The 18,227-nt window shown below is 47.3% G+C and overlaps 1 protein-coding gene across 4 annotated transcripts in view; it reads right to left on the bottom strand.

Moving 5' to 3' along the window:
- The window catches only part of SMARCC2 (SWI/SNF related BAF chromatin remodeling complex subunit C2), a 482,651-nt gene that overhangs the window by 334,660 nt on the left and 129,764 nt on the right, over positions 1 to 18,227 (bottom strand). For all 4 annotated transcript variants that reach the window (XM_086963879.1, XM_086963886.1, XM_086963883.1 and 1 more), the window contains exon 11: positions 322 to 446. In XM_086963879.1, coding sequence (XP_086820005.1) covers positions 322 to 446 — 125 coding nt within the window. The remainder of the gene's footprint in view (positions 1 to 321; positions 447 to 18,227) is intronic.

Here is an 18,227-nt window from a genome sequence, read left to right as displayed (position 1 = left end):
ACTCACAGGAAATAGTGTAGGAGGCAATGATTCATGAGTAATATCTGTGGCTGAGCTGCAGAGAATTATGTAGGTGCTTTGGATGTGGGGGAGCTATGGGGAATGGTTCAGTAGTGTGTGCTGCAGGTGAACTGCACTGAATGGTGGAAGAGCGTAATCTGTGAGTGAATTGCAGGGAATGACATACCAGCATGGAGTTCTTAGTGAATGGCTCTAGAATGGACTCTGATCCTGTTGACCCACTATCACTCAGACAGATAGGAGTTCTGAAAAAAAAGCCAGAAAATCCACATGATTCGTTAAGAGCAGAACAGCACCTACCTGCTTTGGGCAGCAGGATCTCCTCCACATTGGGAACTGGTGATGGCTCCTCCATGTCTTTTGTCAGGTCCTCCTGCTCCTCTTCGCGATGGCCACGTTTGGACTTATTGTATGGAGTAGTTGGGCTGCAAGACAAACAAGCAAGGAGCTGCTAAGGCAGAAACAAATACACCAGGCTTGAATCAAGTGGGTGACGCTTACAATGATGGCACCCGTCTGAACCAATATGTGTGTATTGGATAAGATTTGCATCTTTGTGTGGCATAAGATATTCATTCTGGGGCAAGGGTAATGGTCAGTTTTGGTTTTGATAATGCTGGATACCTCAATATTAAAATAACCCTTAGATTGTGAAGCAACACAAAGTATTACTGTCAATGCAACTCCCATCGCAGCTCACAAAACACCTGCGAATACTGTATTCTAACAAATGGTAGCCGTCTGGCTCAATGGTACATGTGGACCAGAAGTGAGGTGTGGGTGGACACGAGTAACGGTATACACAGCCCTAGATGTTATTGGATCTATGGCCCTGCCTTCGTTCTCCTTCTACAGTAAGACTCCACAATCAATCGAGTAGGTTACCAGCCTGTTTTTGGAGGAGGCAACTGTTGTGGCAGTGCTGTGCCACTGTGGTAACATATTCAGGACTGTATTCTATTACAATCTAAAGTTAAGGAGCATAGTAAACAAAACTCTGCTTGCCAGAGAAGGCACATAGTTGGGAACAGTTCACCTGAGCAGACCCCAGAAAAAGCAGCCAATTTATTATCTAAGCAATGTCAAAGCTAAAGCAACAGTTTCAGCCCCTCTCCGGATACTGATTGTTTCTATTCATTTTAGAAGTTTAGACTTCTGTTACTCCAATATTCTTACATACTGATACTGTGTAATTGTAAATGAGGAAATAAGTGGTGTTGGCCTTATTTTAAGACCCTTAGGGCCCGATATAGGTAATCTCGATTTACCTACTCTTAAATACCGAATCATACCGATTCGGTATTTAAGAGTAGGTAAATGGGATGTAGGTAATTCCACTTTTGAAATTACCGAATCGGAATGATTCGGTAATTACCGAATCAGTATTTACCGATTCGGTAATTGCCATTGATTACTATGGGCCTCAAGGTCCATAGGAATCAATGCCAATTACCGAATGGGTAAATACCGATACCGAATTTGCAAGGGGGACAGGGTGTCACTTTGACACCCTGTTACACCCCTCAATTGTGCATGGGTGCACATGTTGCTGACATACATGCCCTTAGGGCATGTATGTCTGCAACATGGCACATTTTTTTAAAGCAAAAAAATGCTTTTTGAAGGGTTTTCATTATTTACCACCAACTTCTAGTCCAAGATGGAGTGGACATAGTCCAAGATGGAGTGGACAGTCTAATCACCAAAGTGCTGTGGAAGAGTAAACGTTGCCAGAAGCAAGGATAAATAGTAAATGAGAACAAAATGGTTACTTACCAGTATTAATAGTTTAGCAGCTTGAAGATTTTTCTGGATTCACATGCTGTGCATTATTCCACCATCTAGTGGTTGGGTCCGGAATTATTTTATTAGTCCTTTCTTAGGTCGCACCTAGTCAGTGCACATGCGCTGCTCTGCGAGGCATGCTGTATTGCAGTATGCACTTAAAGCTCCGCCCACTCTCCGCACATATTTGTCATTGGCGTGTGTCATTGTCCTTTATAAATGATGGCTTTGATAGGTCAATAGGCTTGTTAGTCCCTCCTTAGTACCGCCTTGTATTAATTTGTAAACTCCCATGAGGACTGGTACTTTTACTTTGGTTGTTACATGTATGCTTTAATTGGAGCCTAGGAGCAGAATTTTCTTAATTGGCTTTCTTCTACCTGCTGTTGCAGGCAGGACAAGATCTCTCTCTCTAACAACGTTTTATTTTAATTTAAGCAGCACAGCCGCCTCAGATGGGATAATTGCAAAAACAACAAGTGATGGACTGAATGTGGATCAATGTCACACACTCCCCCAGTCAAAAGATCTGGGCCCAAATCCATCGTTTTTTTGCACTCCACACCACCCTGGGTTAGACAATGGCGATATGCAAATCAGCTCTGACCCTGTTGCCCCATGGGAACAGTCCAGTCCGAACTACAAAAGCCATGTCCTTCCCAGAACGGAATCAAGCATCCGAGGACCGGACCGGTTTCGAGGTAACACCTCTCATCAGCCCGGCTAGCTTGACTCCAAGTGGTGTGGAGTGCCTGGGACCCACGTCTGGGCATCCCCAGCGCACTTAGGGCGGCAATTGCAAAAACAACAAGTGATGGACTGAATGTGGATCAATGTCACACACCCCCCCAGTCAAAAGATCTGGGCCCAAATCCATCTTTTTTTGCACTCCACACCACCCTGGGTTAGACAATGGCGATATGCAAATCAGCTCTGACCCTGTTGCCCCATGGGAACAGTCCAGTCTGAACTACAAAAGCCATGTCCTTCCCAGAACGGAATCAAGCATCCGAGGACCGGACCGGTTTCGAGGTAACACCTCTCATCAGCCCGGCTAGCTTGACTCCAAGTGGTGTGGAGTGCCTGGGACCCACGTCTGGGCATCCCCAGCGCACTTAGGGCGGCAATTGCAAAAACAACAAGTGATGGACTGAATGTGGATCAATGTCACTCAGATGGGATAATGGCGGACGTGTTTTCATTTGTTGTTTTTATTGTTGACAGCAGGCCATGCCTGCTTTCACTTTCATATTAGCGTGCACACTGCGCTAACTATGTAAAGTGGTGGCCGCGCTTTTATTTTCTTATGTGCTGCCTGCCAAAAACAACTTTACAAAAATTGATTTCATACTTTTTAACAGTGCAGCATACCACTCTTTCACTTTTAGTATCGGACGTGCTCTGTGCCTTCCAGCATTGCTGCACCCCCAGACTCACATGACACTCCATGACCCGCCCCCACTGCTCTGCAGCAGAAGCCAGAAGCAGCAGTGCCACAGTCAGGTATGAGGCCTGGTGCTTTCTTTCAAGTCGTATGGGGTTGTAAACCCGAAATACATTTTATTGGTTGATAGTTAAGTTAGAATGAGACATGCTCACGTTCAAAATTAATAAACAAACATTTTTAGGAAGCAGAAAGACAGCAGCTGTATTTAAACGCGACACTTTTTTTTACCAGCTCCGCGACGGTTTCTCCTGAGACAGGTGAGATGTGGTGGGCTGGGGTATCCTTGGAATGGGGGAGAGGAGGGTTGGTCTTCACTAATCAGGGAGTGCCTGGTCTGTTTCTGCCAATCTGAGCCCCTGTGCAGTGCTCTGTACCCACTCACGGTCCCGCAGGCAGCTCCCGGGTCTTAGTCCTTGCTCCCTCCACCTTTCCTCATACAGCAGGTATCTTTGGCCAGCTCCTGGGTCAAGATGAGTCTCTTGGGGTTTATTCCGCTTCTCCTGGCTACCTTCCCACTCCCATTCCTCTCCCAGTCTGAGACCCTTACTGCTCATCGCAGGTTTGAGTACAAGTTCAGCTTCAAGGAGCAACAACGGAGCCTGCCCAAATGGTATGTGCACACTTCTGGGACCACTATGGAGGTAAGAGGTTATGGGGCATTTGTGAGGGCATTCGTGTGCAGAGCCTCTTAGGGGTCAAGTCAAATCAGCTTTATTCAGTGCAAAATATACCACCATAAAAGCATTCTAATCAGAAAAACATTAATCAGTACTATTTTAAATCGAACAGTTAAAATTGGAAAACATATTTTTTTAGCCCATCAAGTTAAAAACAGCATATTTCGTAATCACTCAATACATCAGGGTTCAGTACACGTTAATATAATATACAGTCATTTATGTGCAAAATAGCCGTTCATCATAGACATACATACAGTGCAAGGTGTGTTTATATGTCAGGATAAGAAATAGATGATATAACCAAGTGCACTCATCCGGCTTTTCATATAAAAGTGCATCCAAGTGTCAATAATCCTTTCTTCTTCTAATTGCCAATAGTATAAACAAAATGACAGCGTTCATAATTCTCATTTTCCAGGCTACATACAAAGTTAAAAGCATATTTATAATAAAAAAGCGTACTAGATAGGAATAAAGGTTTCGAAACGGATTTACGGATATCCCTATAAAAGCTACAGAAAAGTATAAAATGCAACATGGACTGGGGGGGACTTTCCATCACACGGACAATTTGAAAGTTTGGGACACCATTTTTCCATTCTAGGAAATGCTATTATATAATGAAGTGTACCAAACCTAAGCCTCGTTAGGTAGAAGCTATGTTGGATATTTCTTACCAACGTTAGAAATGTTTGTATGCCGCTCGCTAATGGGAGTTCACAGTAGGAGATAATACTATGTTTTCAACTAACTTCAGCCTCTCTAACGCATTCCCTAGCATTAATATATCTTAACTTCAGGTCACGTTTACTATAATCTCGGATGGATACAGGATACTTTCTATCAAAAGCTACCTTACAGCATGGTAAAAGGGGATAAATGTGCTCTAGCCAGGGAATTTTTCTGCAATGATCGAGGGCCAGGCAAATTCATGATTAAATCCTTTGCACATTTAGTCTCGTTTTTGGCCCAGATCCCCTGCCAAAAAGTGAGGCATGCCATATTTATTTGGTCACTTAGATAAGGTACAGATAATTCTTTATGTACTCTATAGTTGGCTGTGGAGCTACGGACTTCCAACACTATTTTAAAGAATTTGTTTACTTGAATTTGTAAGGAGGCAGTGTTGGCTCTCCCCCATATGGCTGCCTCATAGCAGACACCTGTAACACACTTGCTCCTATACAGGGCAAGAATTTCCCTTATGGGTTTATTTCCCATTTTTGCAGAGAATCTAAAAATAACCTCCGGGGTAGTGTGTTCCAGGAGCCACTCCTGGTAAAAAGCAATCCCAGATATGAAAAGGTTAAAACTCTATTAATGGTGGTCCCTTCCACATGATGTCTATTTTTTAGCCTATTGCTCCCACATGTCATTACAAACGTTTTTTTTTAAGGTTTAGCTGGAGGTCTTTTTCGACATGTACAGTGCAGATTTTTCTATTAGGTGTTGCAGACCATTTGCTGTCCCTGATAACAGGACACCGTCGTCTGCATATAGGAGTACTGGGGTGGGGCATGCCCCAACTTTTGGATCATCTAAGGCTAGGTTTTGTACAAAGGGATTACGTTATTAATATATAAGGTGAATAAAAGGGGGGATAAAACACAACCTTGTCGTATTCCACGCATTACCCTCAAATCCAGGGTACATTTCCCCATTTTACCATACCGTACTCTACAAGTTAAAAAGAGGTATACCTGGGATAGATAAATAAATATATCATTTGAGGCACCTAGCACTTTCAATGTTTGCCATAATTTGGCATGATTAACGAGATCAAAGGAGCTAGTGAGGTCAACGAAACAAAGATGTAAGACCCCTTCCTTGGCTAGGGTATATTTCTGTATCAATAGTTGCAAATTTACACATTGTTCCACCGTCCCAATACCCCTTCTGAATCCATACTGGGCCTCTGTTAAAATGTAATTCTCAGTGGCCCAGTTTTCTAACCTCCCCAGCATAATTCTACCCATCAATTTTGAGGTGGGGGTCAAGAAGGGATATGGGACGATAACAACTGGCCTTCCCCTCTGTCCCCTTTTTTAAAAATAGGTACTATAATACTTTCAACCAAAGATACAGGCAACACTCCCCCTAAAGTAGCATTAAAAACATTTCATAAGATGGGAGTCCAGAAAGCAGAATTATGTTTAAAAACGTCGATGAGTACCCAATTTGGGCCAGCGGCTTTGCATATAAAATTACCATTATTGTACTTAGTGGCTTTAACAGCATCTGGATTAAAAATACTCTCGAAATGCAGTTTCCAGTCTTCCGGGGGAACAACAATATCAATTTTCACTACAGTATTCTCTTTAAAAGAGGGATGGTCGATAGTTTTCCAGAATACGACTGCATCAAGTGTCTCTGCGGCCTGGATTAATTTATCCCAGGCCCCCTCACAAATCTCCATTTTCCTTTGTTTCAGTGTATTTTTATAAACTTTCCTCAGAGTGCTAATCCTTGCGCTATCTCTTGCTCTTACTTTCAGGGCCGTTTTTAATTCCCTATTTAACCTCGAGCACTCCTGGTTAAACCATCTGGGGCTATGATCACTGACAGTATTCCTCTTTTTAGGGATCAGATCACCCACTATTTCAGTTGTCATATTACAAAATGCAGTTATAATTTCTGAGTTTATGGAGGAACTATCCAGACAGATTTCTATATCTCTTTGTTTTTTCCCTTTAAGATTAGCCATAAAAATGGTAGGATTTAGACCTGACCATTTTATGGAAACTCCATTATTACCTTGAGTCTTAATATTTATATCCGCTGTCTTCGCCCTCTCTTGTTGTGTCAAGCGTAGTCTTAAGGCCCTAATTAACAGGTGATGATCACTAAGAAGACTTACACAAATCAAGAGCTTTTCTACCAGGCTCCTGCAGTTACCTGATACAATAAAATGATCGATGTTTGAAGATGACCTAGCACCAACATGTTTGGATAGTGGTCTCTCCTGCAAGGATATTAAGTTCCATAACTGCAAGATTATATTTGTTGACAGCATTGTTAATTGCTTCCCCACAGGGGCCATGTGGAAAATGGGGGATTCAGTCGCCAAAACAGTCACAATATCCACATGGTTCTCCAGCTTCAATATCACATTTATCACAATTAAAATCACCTGCCCAAACAAATCCATAATCCCCTCCCACTCCCTCTAAAAAATTATCCTGGTATTCTTGTAATAGCTTAATGACCCTACGTCTTGTATTATCGAAGACATTATTATATATGTTTATTACAATGATGGACTAGTTTCACTCCGAAAAAAGATGAAGGAGCTGATAAAATTGTGACATAGTGTTGGCTTTCCTTAAAATTAGGGGCGAGGATACCGCAATTAATGTTGCTAAACCTACTTTTGCTCTCCCCATTCTAGAAGGTACACGCGTGGTCTTGGTGAGGAGAAATGCGGCTACAGCCATCTGGGAACGCCGCTAAAAGATCCTACCGACGTCTGAAGATGTGAGTCACCTGCGGAGGTCGGTTTTGATTCCCTAACGCCCCGAGCAGTATTGCATCTGACCTGGCTGCCCCGGAAAGTGGAAGCGCACCGCATTTAAGATGGCAGCACTAGGCCTGCAGTGACGGGCCCCCTTCGCAGATTCCCGCAGCAGCGAAGATGCCGTTCCCCCCCTAGTGTCACACCGGACCTGTTCTAAGGTACCGCTTGGCAAAGGGGTACTATCGGCGGCAAAACTAGCTCTCGGGCTCGGCAGGACATTTCTCCCTTCGCCTCTGCCTGACTCTAATATGGCGGCCGCGTTTACTTAAATCTTAAATGGCGGCATCACTGATACTCCCGTTTTGTGCGCTAGGATTGACTGTTTCTTCCAGGTAGGGGGCCCACCGCTTGAGACAATTGCGTCCTGCTGTCTGCATTCTCTGGAGAACTGATGCATGCGGCCTGATTTCTTGAGACCCTCTTGCTCATTTCAGCTTTGATGTGGCCCTGCTTGTACACCACCCCCGCTGCGAGATCCAATGCTGCAAACTCATCTCGGCTGAAACATCCCACGCTGGCGACTTTGGCAGTCCCGGGGTTGGAGGAGAAGTGCGCGGGCTCCGGCCGTCATTCGTGTCCTCTCCCCTGCGAAGAACTCCTGCGTGTATTGCTGAGCCAGCACCCGTCCCACGAGCTGGGGAACGGGTCCTTGGCACGCCCCCAGAGGACTCTGAAGGAGCCGTAACATCGCCAGATGGGGTCTTAAAATACGTGAATGTGGTCTTAAAATACGTGACGTTTCCCCCGGTACTGGGGGGGCACGCTTCCACTGTACTGTCGCTGAAGTCTGGGTGACTTTGGACTGTTGCGCTGATGCTGCCAGTTGCCTGTGAGGATTCAGAAAAGGGGGTGGTGATGAACAGAGTGTCTGAAATAAGCAGACCACTCTTACCCAGTCCAAAGATCAGGGCTTGATCCATCACCGTTTATTAGCTCACTGCACCATCCCAGCTCAGAACCTGGCTACATGCAAATTAGTCTGTCCCTGGCCCAGTGCATCATGGGAACAGGGCAGACCAGACTACCAAGCCAATTCTTCACTGCAAAGGAGACAAGCTTCCGGGGACCGGTTTCTGGCATTTCAGCCGTCGTCGGCCCGGCTTGCTTGAATCCTGATGGTGCAGTGAGCAAGGGACTCATGTCTGAGTATACCCTGCCACACTTCTAGTGGCCAAAAACGATTCAGAAAAGGGGGTGGTGATGAACAGAGTGTCTGAATTAAGCAGACCACTCTTACCCAGTCCAAAGATCAGGGCTTGATCCATCACCGTTTTTTAGCTCACTGCACCATCCCAGCTCAGAACCTGGCTACATGCAAATTAGTCTGTCCCTGGCCCAGTGCATCATGGGAACAGGGCAGACCAGACTACCAAGCCAATTCTTCACTGGAAAGGAGACAAGCTTCCGGGGACCGGTTTCTGGCATTTCAGCCGTCATCGGCCCGGCTTGCTTGAATCCTGATGGTGCAGTGAGCAAGGGACTCATGTCTGAGTATACCCTGCCACACTTATAGTGGCCAAAAACGATAAGCGTGGAAGGGTATACTCAGATGTGAGTCCCTTGCTCACTGCACCATCAGGATTCAAGCAAGCCGGGCCGAAGACGGCTGTAATGCCAGAAACCGGTCCCCGGAAGCTTGTTTCCTTTCCAGTATAAGAATTGGCTTGGTAGTTTGGTCTGCCCTGTTCCCATGACGCACTGGGCCAGGGACAGACTTATTTGCATGTAGCCAGGTTCTGAGCTGGGATGGTGCAGTGAGCTAAAAAACGGTGATGGATCAAGCCCTGATCTGTTGACTGGGTACAAGTGTTCTGTTTAATTCAGATACTCTGTCCATCACCACCCCCTTTTCTGAATAGTTGCCTGTGAGGAGCGCTTCTTTCGGAGGCCATTTTTCATCCCCTCTGACTGACTGTATCTGAACCTACAATGTCGCATACCCCCTGCCTGAGTTCTAGATGGCCGACTCAGTGATACCCTCTGTGATGTTTTCGTTCCTCCCCTAGTCTTTTATCATTGATCTCCCCAGGACCTCAACCAGCCTTCGCCCGTCCCTGTCCCCGCCCACCCACCTGGTCCTTTTCCCTGCTTACTTCCCTAGACAGCGGAGACCTAGCTACTTTTGTATGATGTCCGGTGGAGCTACCTCGCGAGCTATAAGGGAGATGGACTTTGGACTCCCTCCTTTGACTATCACCTACCCAGCCGGACTTAGGGCAAACGCTCCCGCGTCTCTCCTGACCTTATCTTCCCCCTCTCCCTTCCCCCAACCCTCAGCCCTACCCGCTTCTACTCTTTCTAGCTTCTGTCCTCTGCCCTCACATGCCCTTGCCCTTGGTCCCCACCCTGTTTTTCTGTGAACCTCTTCCCTCGCCACTTGAGACCGAACTATTTTGTCTGATGCCCGATGGAGCTACCTGGTTTAGCTATAGGGGAGATGGGCCGTGGATTCACTCCTTGGTCGCCACCTACCCAGTCGGTCTTTAGACAGACTTCCTTTCGTCTCTACTGTTGTCTCTTCCCTTATCCTCACTTTCTCACCTCTCCTACCCCCCACTACTTTTCTCTCTCCTTTCTCTCCTCTCCTAATGTATTGCTGATTGTTCAATGTAATGTGTAATTGTTGACCTTTTTCTGTTCTATTGTTGAACCAGATTGCTGCACTTCCTCTCGTCTCTCCTGTCGTCTCCTCCTGCATCCTCCCTCTATTTAGGTCTCTCCTTTTCTCCTCTCTCAATGTTTGAGACTGAACTATTTTGTCTGATGCCAGACGGAGCTACCTGGTTTAGCTATAGGGGAGATGGGACGTGGATTTCCTCCTTGGTCGTCACCTACCCAGTCGGTCTTTAGACAGACTTCCTTTCGTCTCTCCTTGTTGTCTCTTCCCTCATCCCTCGTCTCTTCCCTTATTCCTTTCTCACCTCCCCTGACCCTTCCACTATTTTTCTCTCTCATTTCTCTCCTCTCCTAATTGTATTGCCTATTTTTTGATGTATTGTGTAATTGTTGAACTTTTTCTGTTATATTGTTGATTCTCTTGTAAAGCGCTCGGATACCTTCAGGTCTAGCTAGCTCTATATAAAACTCTTTATATAAATAAATAAATGAATAAAGCCATTAATAAAAAAGGGCTCACTACACCAGGTTTCCTGCATCAGGATTCACCGCAGCACAAATTCTCCCGCTGTGCGGGAGAATTAATGAGTGGGCGGGCATGCGTCGGACATGCGCAGCACCAGCGAGGTAGTGCTCGCGACGGCCGTTGGCTGACGCGAGCACGGAAGGGGCTAAAGAACACCCTTCTCCTTCTATTGTTTTTAACCATTCTTCATCATTAAGCTTGTTTTTAAGCCCTGCAACATTCCAGGTCATTCTGTGTAAATGCTCGTCGGATCGTATACAAGATCCGGCTTCCATCAAATTACAGTTGGGGATATTATCTTTGACGTTAACCAGTGGCTCTCCCCAAACCCCCTTCTGAATTTGTATGCCTGGGACAGCGTCTATCTTCTTACAGGTTAAGGTATGGTCAATATTCCTAACAGGTGGGGCAGCCATCTCCTTTCTCTGTCAATCAATTCCGCTACTTCTTCTTGAAGGTGTGTACTTATTATACAAGGGACCGATTGGGATTGAGTTATACATGGATATTATGTTAGCTTTACTATATCCTATCCAGGCCTATTAAAAAAAAGCCAAGAGGAACAGCAGTTATATAATCATTCTGATTGAAACATTCCTCAGTGGGGTTATTTGAAAGGGCATCAATCACATTCCCTACAAGCTCCCTGCTGTGAAAGTTCACCACAACACAGTCTCCCTGACAGTGTTTTCTAGAGCTACCCACCCAGTTCACTTTCCTTAACATTAGAATATTCTGATGTAACATGTTGATAACAAAGTTAGCCTTTACAGCAATCCAGTGAACCACCTGGTTTTTCAATGTCTCGTAAGATTTACTTAGGTTTTCTGCTAATTTTGGAACATTATTCAAAACAATAACATATGGAGTCGACTGGGGAGGAAGATGTAATGACTCCTCAATATGTCTACCAGTTTCTAAGGTACTATTTGTTTTCAGCCGACAGGTTAGTTTTTGCAGGTCTGAAAGGGGAGGCCATATCTTCGTTATTGGTCCTTAATTCTTGAGTAGATCGGGTTGTCAGGCAGTCCCTTTGAAGGGGTACAGAAGAGGGCTCTCAGGGTTGTCAGGCAGTCCCTTTGAAGGGGTACACTTAGGTTCATCAGCAGAGATAGGGGTACCTAATCCTTCTTGTGTTCTTGTAACTAGATGTTTAGCACTAATGTATGAGTTACTTACCTTCGGTAACGATGTATCTGGTAGATACGATTCTGGTCGCAGATTCCTTCATGCAGAATTATCCCCAGGCGTGAGACTGGATCCGGAAAACTTTTTGCCACAGCATCCCTGCGCGCCGGTGTAGAGGCGGCATCACGTGACTCCGCCCAGGTGCCGTCCACACATGTGACGTCAGCGAGGTCACATAAGCCCCACCCCGGCGCGCCTACGTCCGTTTTCTTCTGAGAACTTTTCCGCGCCACAACACGAAGCCTTAGACAAAACTGTAGGTGTATGGGAACAGTGTGCGAAAGAGCAGAAAAATTGGAAAAGAGGAATGGTGACGAACAACACCATAAGGAGCAGTGTCAACACTGCAGAACCCAAAGGCAGTGAAAAGAGGAAAGAACAGAGCACAGCCCTGAGCAGCCACCCTGCCAGTATGTAGACAGCCCCCCCTGGAGACAAGGAACACATGCAAAATGTCATGACAACAGGAGCAGGACTACAACCCCAACCAGGAACAACGAAGGGGAACCGGTGTCGAGACAAACAGGAACGACAACCTCCAAGTTAAACCCAGCACCGAGTGTGACAATCTCCCAAGGAAAAAAGGGGCAAGGCACAGCCGGAGGACCTCAACCCAGAGGGTTAGCATAGGGGCCAGCACCTTTAGTAACCAAAGGGAAGGGGAGGGAAAGGAGAGAAAGCAAGCTTCGATCCTGGACCAGAGCATAGGGGCACAGAAGAACCCATAAACCCATCCTGCAATGCGCCAAAGAGGATAAAAGGAAAGAGAAACAAGACGTATCCTTGTGTCAAAAAGGGCGAAAGAATGTACTCACAGGAGGCATAGACACCCACCGGGAGGCGAGTGCAGAAGACCAAGCCAAAGGTCCTCGCAGAACGGGGAGGAAGGGTGGGTCGTGAAGGAATCTGCGGCTAGGATCGTCTCTACCAGATACATCGTTACCGAAAGTAAGTAACTCGTACTTCTGATAGAGACTACTAGCCGCAGATTCCTTCAAGTAGAAAAGATACCATAGCAATACCCAAGGGGAAGGAGGGACTGCGAAAGGACCCCACCAGCCTGGACATCATAGAGGGCCCTACAGGGGACCCGAGCCACGGAGAAGGCGGAAAAGCCCCGTTCCTTCCAGGCAAGAGGAATCCCCTGCACGCAGAACACCACCGACCCCAAGAGGGATGTAGGAGGAAAAAAGATACAGAACATGTCCATACACTCACAACAGGAGAGCCAAGGGCAAGGCCAGAGAGGCCGAAGCACCCCACTCCACTACAGGGCAACAGAGCTCCCATCCAATGCCAGGAAAAGGCAGAGGAAGAAGAAAGCCTAGAGGGCCCAAGATAACAAGGGAAAAGAAGGCGAGCCCACCCTAGACGGAAGACAACAAACCAGACAGAGTGGCGCCGACAGTAATAAGCCGCCAAAAGCAAGAAGAACAGCCCGGGGTCCCAAGAAGACTGGACAAGCAACGCCTGACAAGGGAGAAACACAGAATCATCCCAGCCCGCAGGACAGGAGTGGGAAGGTGAGGAAAGGTCAGGACACAACTACAAGGGTCCACGCACCTGGCCTAAAGAAGCAATAGTAAATACCAACAAGAGAGAGAGGGCATGAGTCGGCACTCCTATACCCCAATCAATTATGAATTAACAACAAAGGAGTGACTATGAGAAAAAAGTGCTATAAAAATTAGATAGTGAGGTGTGATGTTATTTCGCTCTGTACTGCAAATGTGATCAATACTCACACACGTGCATGTACAAAGTGAATTCTCTCTATCTCCCTATGAATGCCCAACAGGTCTTCCTCTAAGGATGAAACCTAACGGGTATCGTGATCACCCAGTGTTAGAAGGGAGAAAAAAACCTTACTTTTAGAAGGACCCTCACTCACCACTAGTTGGTGACATGCTTCATCATTGGGTCCCCGCTGGGGTGACCGAATGTCCCCCCAGTGTGCTACAACGCCTGATTACAGCGGAGCAGGATGTGGTGAGTGTAACAGTGCCCAAATTAGGAGGTGACTATAAGTGAGTGTATATGTGTATTAAAAAATGCAAAAGTTGTTCCTTTACAAAAATCTTTAATAATGGCCAACCTGCATTGGATAAAAACAAAGTGGACGGACTACCCAAGGTTCTGAGTTAAGGAACCGGAGTCCAAACAAAAACACACATAAGGGAACTGTAAAGAATAAGTTCTTTAGTCAAATTCGTTAGTTATTATTGGTCTTTTACATTTCAGGATTTGGCGAAATGCATACTTTACATCCGACCAACTGAAGGGCGCTTATGTGTGTTTTTGTTTGTCTCTTTTCTCCCTACAGGTTTTTGGTTTATCCCTACAAATCGTAGAGGGTAACTACGGAAACTATCCGGTATTCTATATATTTTTCACATTTTGAGCCTCTCGGGAGGGTACGCCTTAGCGCGCGAACACAACCGGAGGACTTTTGTGTAGGTCCTGACGAATGCTGAGCAAATTGCAACATAAGCAGCAGAAACATGTTGACCAACTTTTGATACTTACTAGGACTCCGGTTCCTTAACTCAGAACCTTGGGTAGTCCGTCCACTTTGTTTTTATCCAATGCAGGTTGGCCATTATTAAAGATTTTTGTAAAGGCACAACTTTTGCATTTTTTAATACACATATACACTCACCTCCTAATTTGGGCACGGTTACACCCACCACATCCTGCTCCGCTGTAATCAGGCGTTGTAGCACGCTGGGGGGACATTCGGTCACCCCAGCGGGGACCCAATGATGAAGCATGTCACCAACTAGTGGTGAGTGAGGGTCCTTCTAAAAGTAAGGTTTTTTTCCCCCTTCTAACACTGGGTGATCACGATACCCGTTAGGTTTCATCCTTAGAGGAAGACCTGTTGGGCATTCACAGGGAGATAGAGAGAATTCACTTTGTACATGCACGTGTGTGAGTATTGATCACATTTGCAGTACAGAGCGAAATAACATCACACCTCACTATCTAATTTTGATAGCACTTTTTTCTCATAGGCACTCCTTTGTTGTTAATCCCTAAAGAAGCAATAGCAACATACGTAAACGCCATGGAGAGCATGGGCCCGAAGGTGACCTAAACTCCCTAGCAGAATGTAAGCTATTTAACAGCTACCACTACCCCACATAGGGTAAGGCAAGTCCCAAGACATGGGAACCCTCTTTGGAAGAAACTTCCGCAGCAGAGGAAGGAACGAAAGAGCCACGGGGGGAGAAAAAAAACAGCTGAAGGCTTGTCAAGCAGCCCAAGAGAAAATAGAAGGCCTAATCTGAGGGCCAAGTCCGTACAGACCATTCCAGCAAAAACACAAACAGTCAACAAAGGGGCCGTCCGCAAGCCAACAACGCCACAGTCCCAGCAAGGAGGACTTGAGTCGAGGACACTCCACAGCAAGGGCAACCGGCCCAAAAGAAGGTCCAGAACTAGCTCAACTCAGCAAACACTGAGGAGGGGAAGAAGGAGGTGGAGGTGGAGGAGGAGGAGGAGGACGGAGCCCTGCCAAGAACCTCTGGATGGCAGAGTACCCCGGGGCATGGAACAACAGGGTGCCATCAAATGGAAGATCAATCAGCCACTCCTGAAAATTTTCAGGGAACACACCATCCTGAAGCCAAGCATGGCGACTGAGGAAGCCATGGCCCGGTCCAGCACCTCCGAGATGTCCAGAGCAGAGAATAAACACCGCTAGTTTCCGACCATCCAATGCATGATGCCGTAAGTCTACCTGAACAGTCTCCTGTGAAGCGGCAGGTCCCAAGGATTCAGCAGAGTCCCACAAACAAGAGGTGACCCTAGCCAACACACAAGGTGTTAAGGGCCCGCAGGGCAGCGCTGGTCGAGGCGAACATGTTGCTGCCCCAAGAGTCCAGCCAGTGAGCCTCCCTGGACGGCGGAGTCAACAGTGGCAGCAGGGAGGGAAAATCAGTCTGCAAAAGTGGACTTGAGGCAGAGGGGTGGAGGGAAAGACATGCCGGGTCACGTGGCGCCGGAAGGTGCTGGTGCAGAAGATGTTGAGGCACCGGATCCCCTGAGGTAGGGTGCCTCCAGGCCCCCGTCAGGGAAGAAAGAAGCAAACCCTCAAAAGGAAACAACAGCTCCCTCTCACCAGAGCCCTGGTGGAGAACCTCCAAGAGATGGTCTGCAGGAAAATGAGCAACCGGGTCACCCATGCTCAGAATGCCCACAGCCGTGGACACCGCATGAGCGAAGGCCGCACCCGCCTCCGTAGGGCCCCGCGGTGGAGAATGCAGCTCCTCCGTGGGCGACGGTTGCAAACTAAGGTGGCTGTCCCTGAAGTTAAGCGGGGCGGGCAAAGGCCAGCTCTGGAAGTCAGAAGGGACCGAAGAGTGGGGAACCTGTTGCTCCCCCGGCGAGCACCCTGGCCTCGGGAATGGCGCGGAGCCACCCTTCAATGACGCCGGTGAAAAAGCCACCACGCGGCGTCCTGTCTCCGGGGAGGATGACACCAGTATGCACCCAACCTCCGGAGAAGAGGGAGCGTCCAAAGATGAATTCGCGACTCAACGCCTGGCACGCCTCACACTCAGTGGTGCTGTGATTTTCCTAAACATCACATACAAATGAGGTGAAAGTCCATCGCCCACATTAGACATCCACACGACGTTCAAGTCTTGAAGCCCGAAGGCATTCATACACTGTTCACCAAAAAATAGCACAATAAGGGAGAAAAAAGGGGCCCAAACAGGCCCGAACAGATACCGGATCTGAGTTGCACGAGGAAAAGGAAAAAACGGACATAGGCGCGTCGGGGTGGGGCGTATGTGACCTCGCTGACGTCACGTGCGTGGACGAGGCCTGGGTGGAGTCGCGTGATGCCGCCCCTACCCTGGCGCGCAGGGATGCTGTGGCATAAAGTTTTCCGGATCCAGTCTCACGCCTGGGGATAATTCTACGTGAAGGAATCTGCGGCTAGTAGTCTCTATCAGATGTCCTTATTCGAAATTGTGGAAGGCAATAATTCAGAAACGAAGTCTGTTAGATAAGTCACGTCCTTTTGAACCCATTTAATTTCTGACATCAAGCATCGCTCAATGCTATCTAGTTTGCCATGTCATTTTTTTAATAAGGTTTCAAGATTTTATTGAATACCATCCCTTTGGGGAGAAGCAAGATGGCGTCTGGCTGACGGCAGCTGAGAACACTTCTGATGCCAGTGTTGAGTAATTGGTAAAATGGTGCACTAAAACTCATATACCCCCATGGAAGCGGTCATGAGCGACAGCGTCTTCTTGCACACTGCTGAAAAGCTGGTTGTGGGGCTCCTGGCAACTGCAGCAGCGATTGTGGCAGAGCTGCGAGGGCGGCAAGATGTTTGCACTTCGGACGGAGCCAGCGCAGCTGACGGAGTCAGAGTCCGCGTGATCAGCGGAGCCTGCGGAGCCAGGCCAACTGACAGCTTCGAGAATCGGACGTGGAGGAAAACACGGAGGCAGCCCGAGTAGAGGGACCCCGAGCGGCAAGAACAGAGCCGAGCCGAGAGTCTACACAGAAGTGAACAGCTCGCTAACGTGCAGAATGGCCCCGAAAATCACCCGAGGGGGAAAGGGAAGAGCTCCAGACACAGAGCAAGCGTCTGTTCCCTCCAAGTACCCTGTGCCCCAGAAGGAGTCTGGGAAAGGCAAGGACCCTGATTGTACCCCAGGTGAGAATGGGGGAGAGTGCAATAAAAAGAATGATGTAGGGGCATGGAGCAATACCAGGGGAAAGAAGCAGGGGGCAGCGAACACTGTGAACACTGGGACAAATATTGGGACCACTAAGAGCATCACAGGCTATTTTTCCCCCGCTAACCAAGCCAATGTAGCCAAAAAGAATGCATTAGCCCCGGAAAAAAAAGCGATCACTCCCAAGGGCAAAGTAAATATGCAGGAGGATCCACTAACGGTTCCCGATACTCAGGTAGCTCATCCTGAAACGCAATGGGGGGAGATTATGGATGCTCAGGAGGATGGAGAGGAACCGGTAAAAGGCAAGGGCAGGGGACAGCCTGATCCAGTAGGCCCAGTACACGAACACCAAGGCGCTCCCCTAGAGCTAGTAACGGTGGAGCCAGGGGCAGCAGACGTGGCGAGTGTAACAGATGCAGAGCTGTTGTCAACTGAGATGTTGGTTCAGGAGGTCACAGCAAGTAGTGGTCCTAGCGGTGCTGAGGATAACCAGGATATAGCGGATAACTTTTTCTCAGTTGCAGACGGATCAGAAGACACCCCCTCTGACATTGAAGAGAGTGGAGGGGAGAATCCCACAGATACTAACCTAGTTCTTAGTTCAGAAGGAAACAGCAGAGCCTCTTCTAAGGAAAAGGATATAGCTACTAGGAGAAAGAAGCTGTCAAGGCGACAGAGTTACACAATCTCAAGAAAAGATAGCCAGCGGTCAAAGGCGGGCTAGTGGAGCTAATACGGAAATAGC

This window comes from Lissotriton vulgaris, chromosome 1_1 (genome assembly GCF_964263255.1).
Source record: "Lissotriton vulgaris chromosome 1_1, aLisVul1.2, whole genome shotgun sequence".
Taxonomy (NCBI): domain Eukaryota; kingdom Metazoa; phylum Chordata; class Amphibia; order Caudata; family Salamandridae; genus Lissotriton; species Lissotriton vulgaris.
This window is presented reverse-complemented; position numbering and strand designations above follow the sequence as displayed.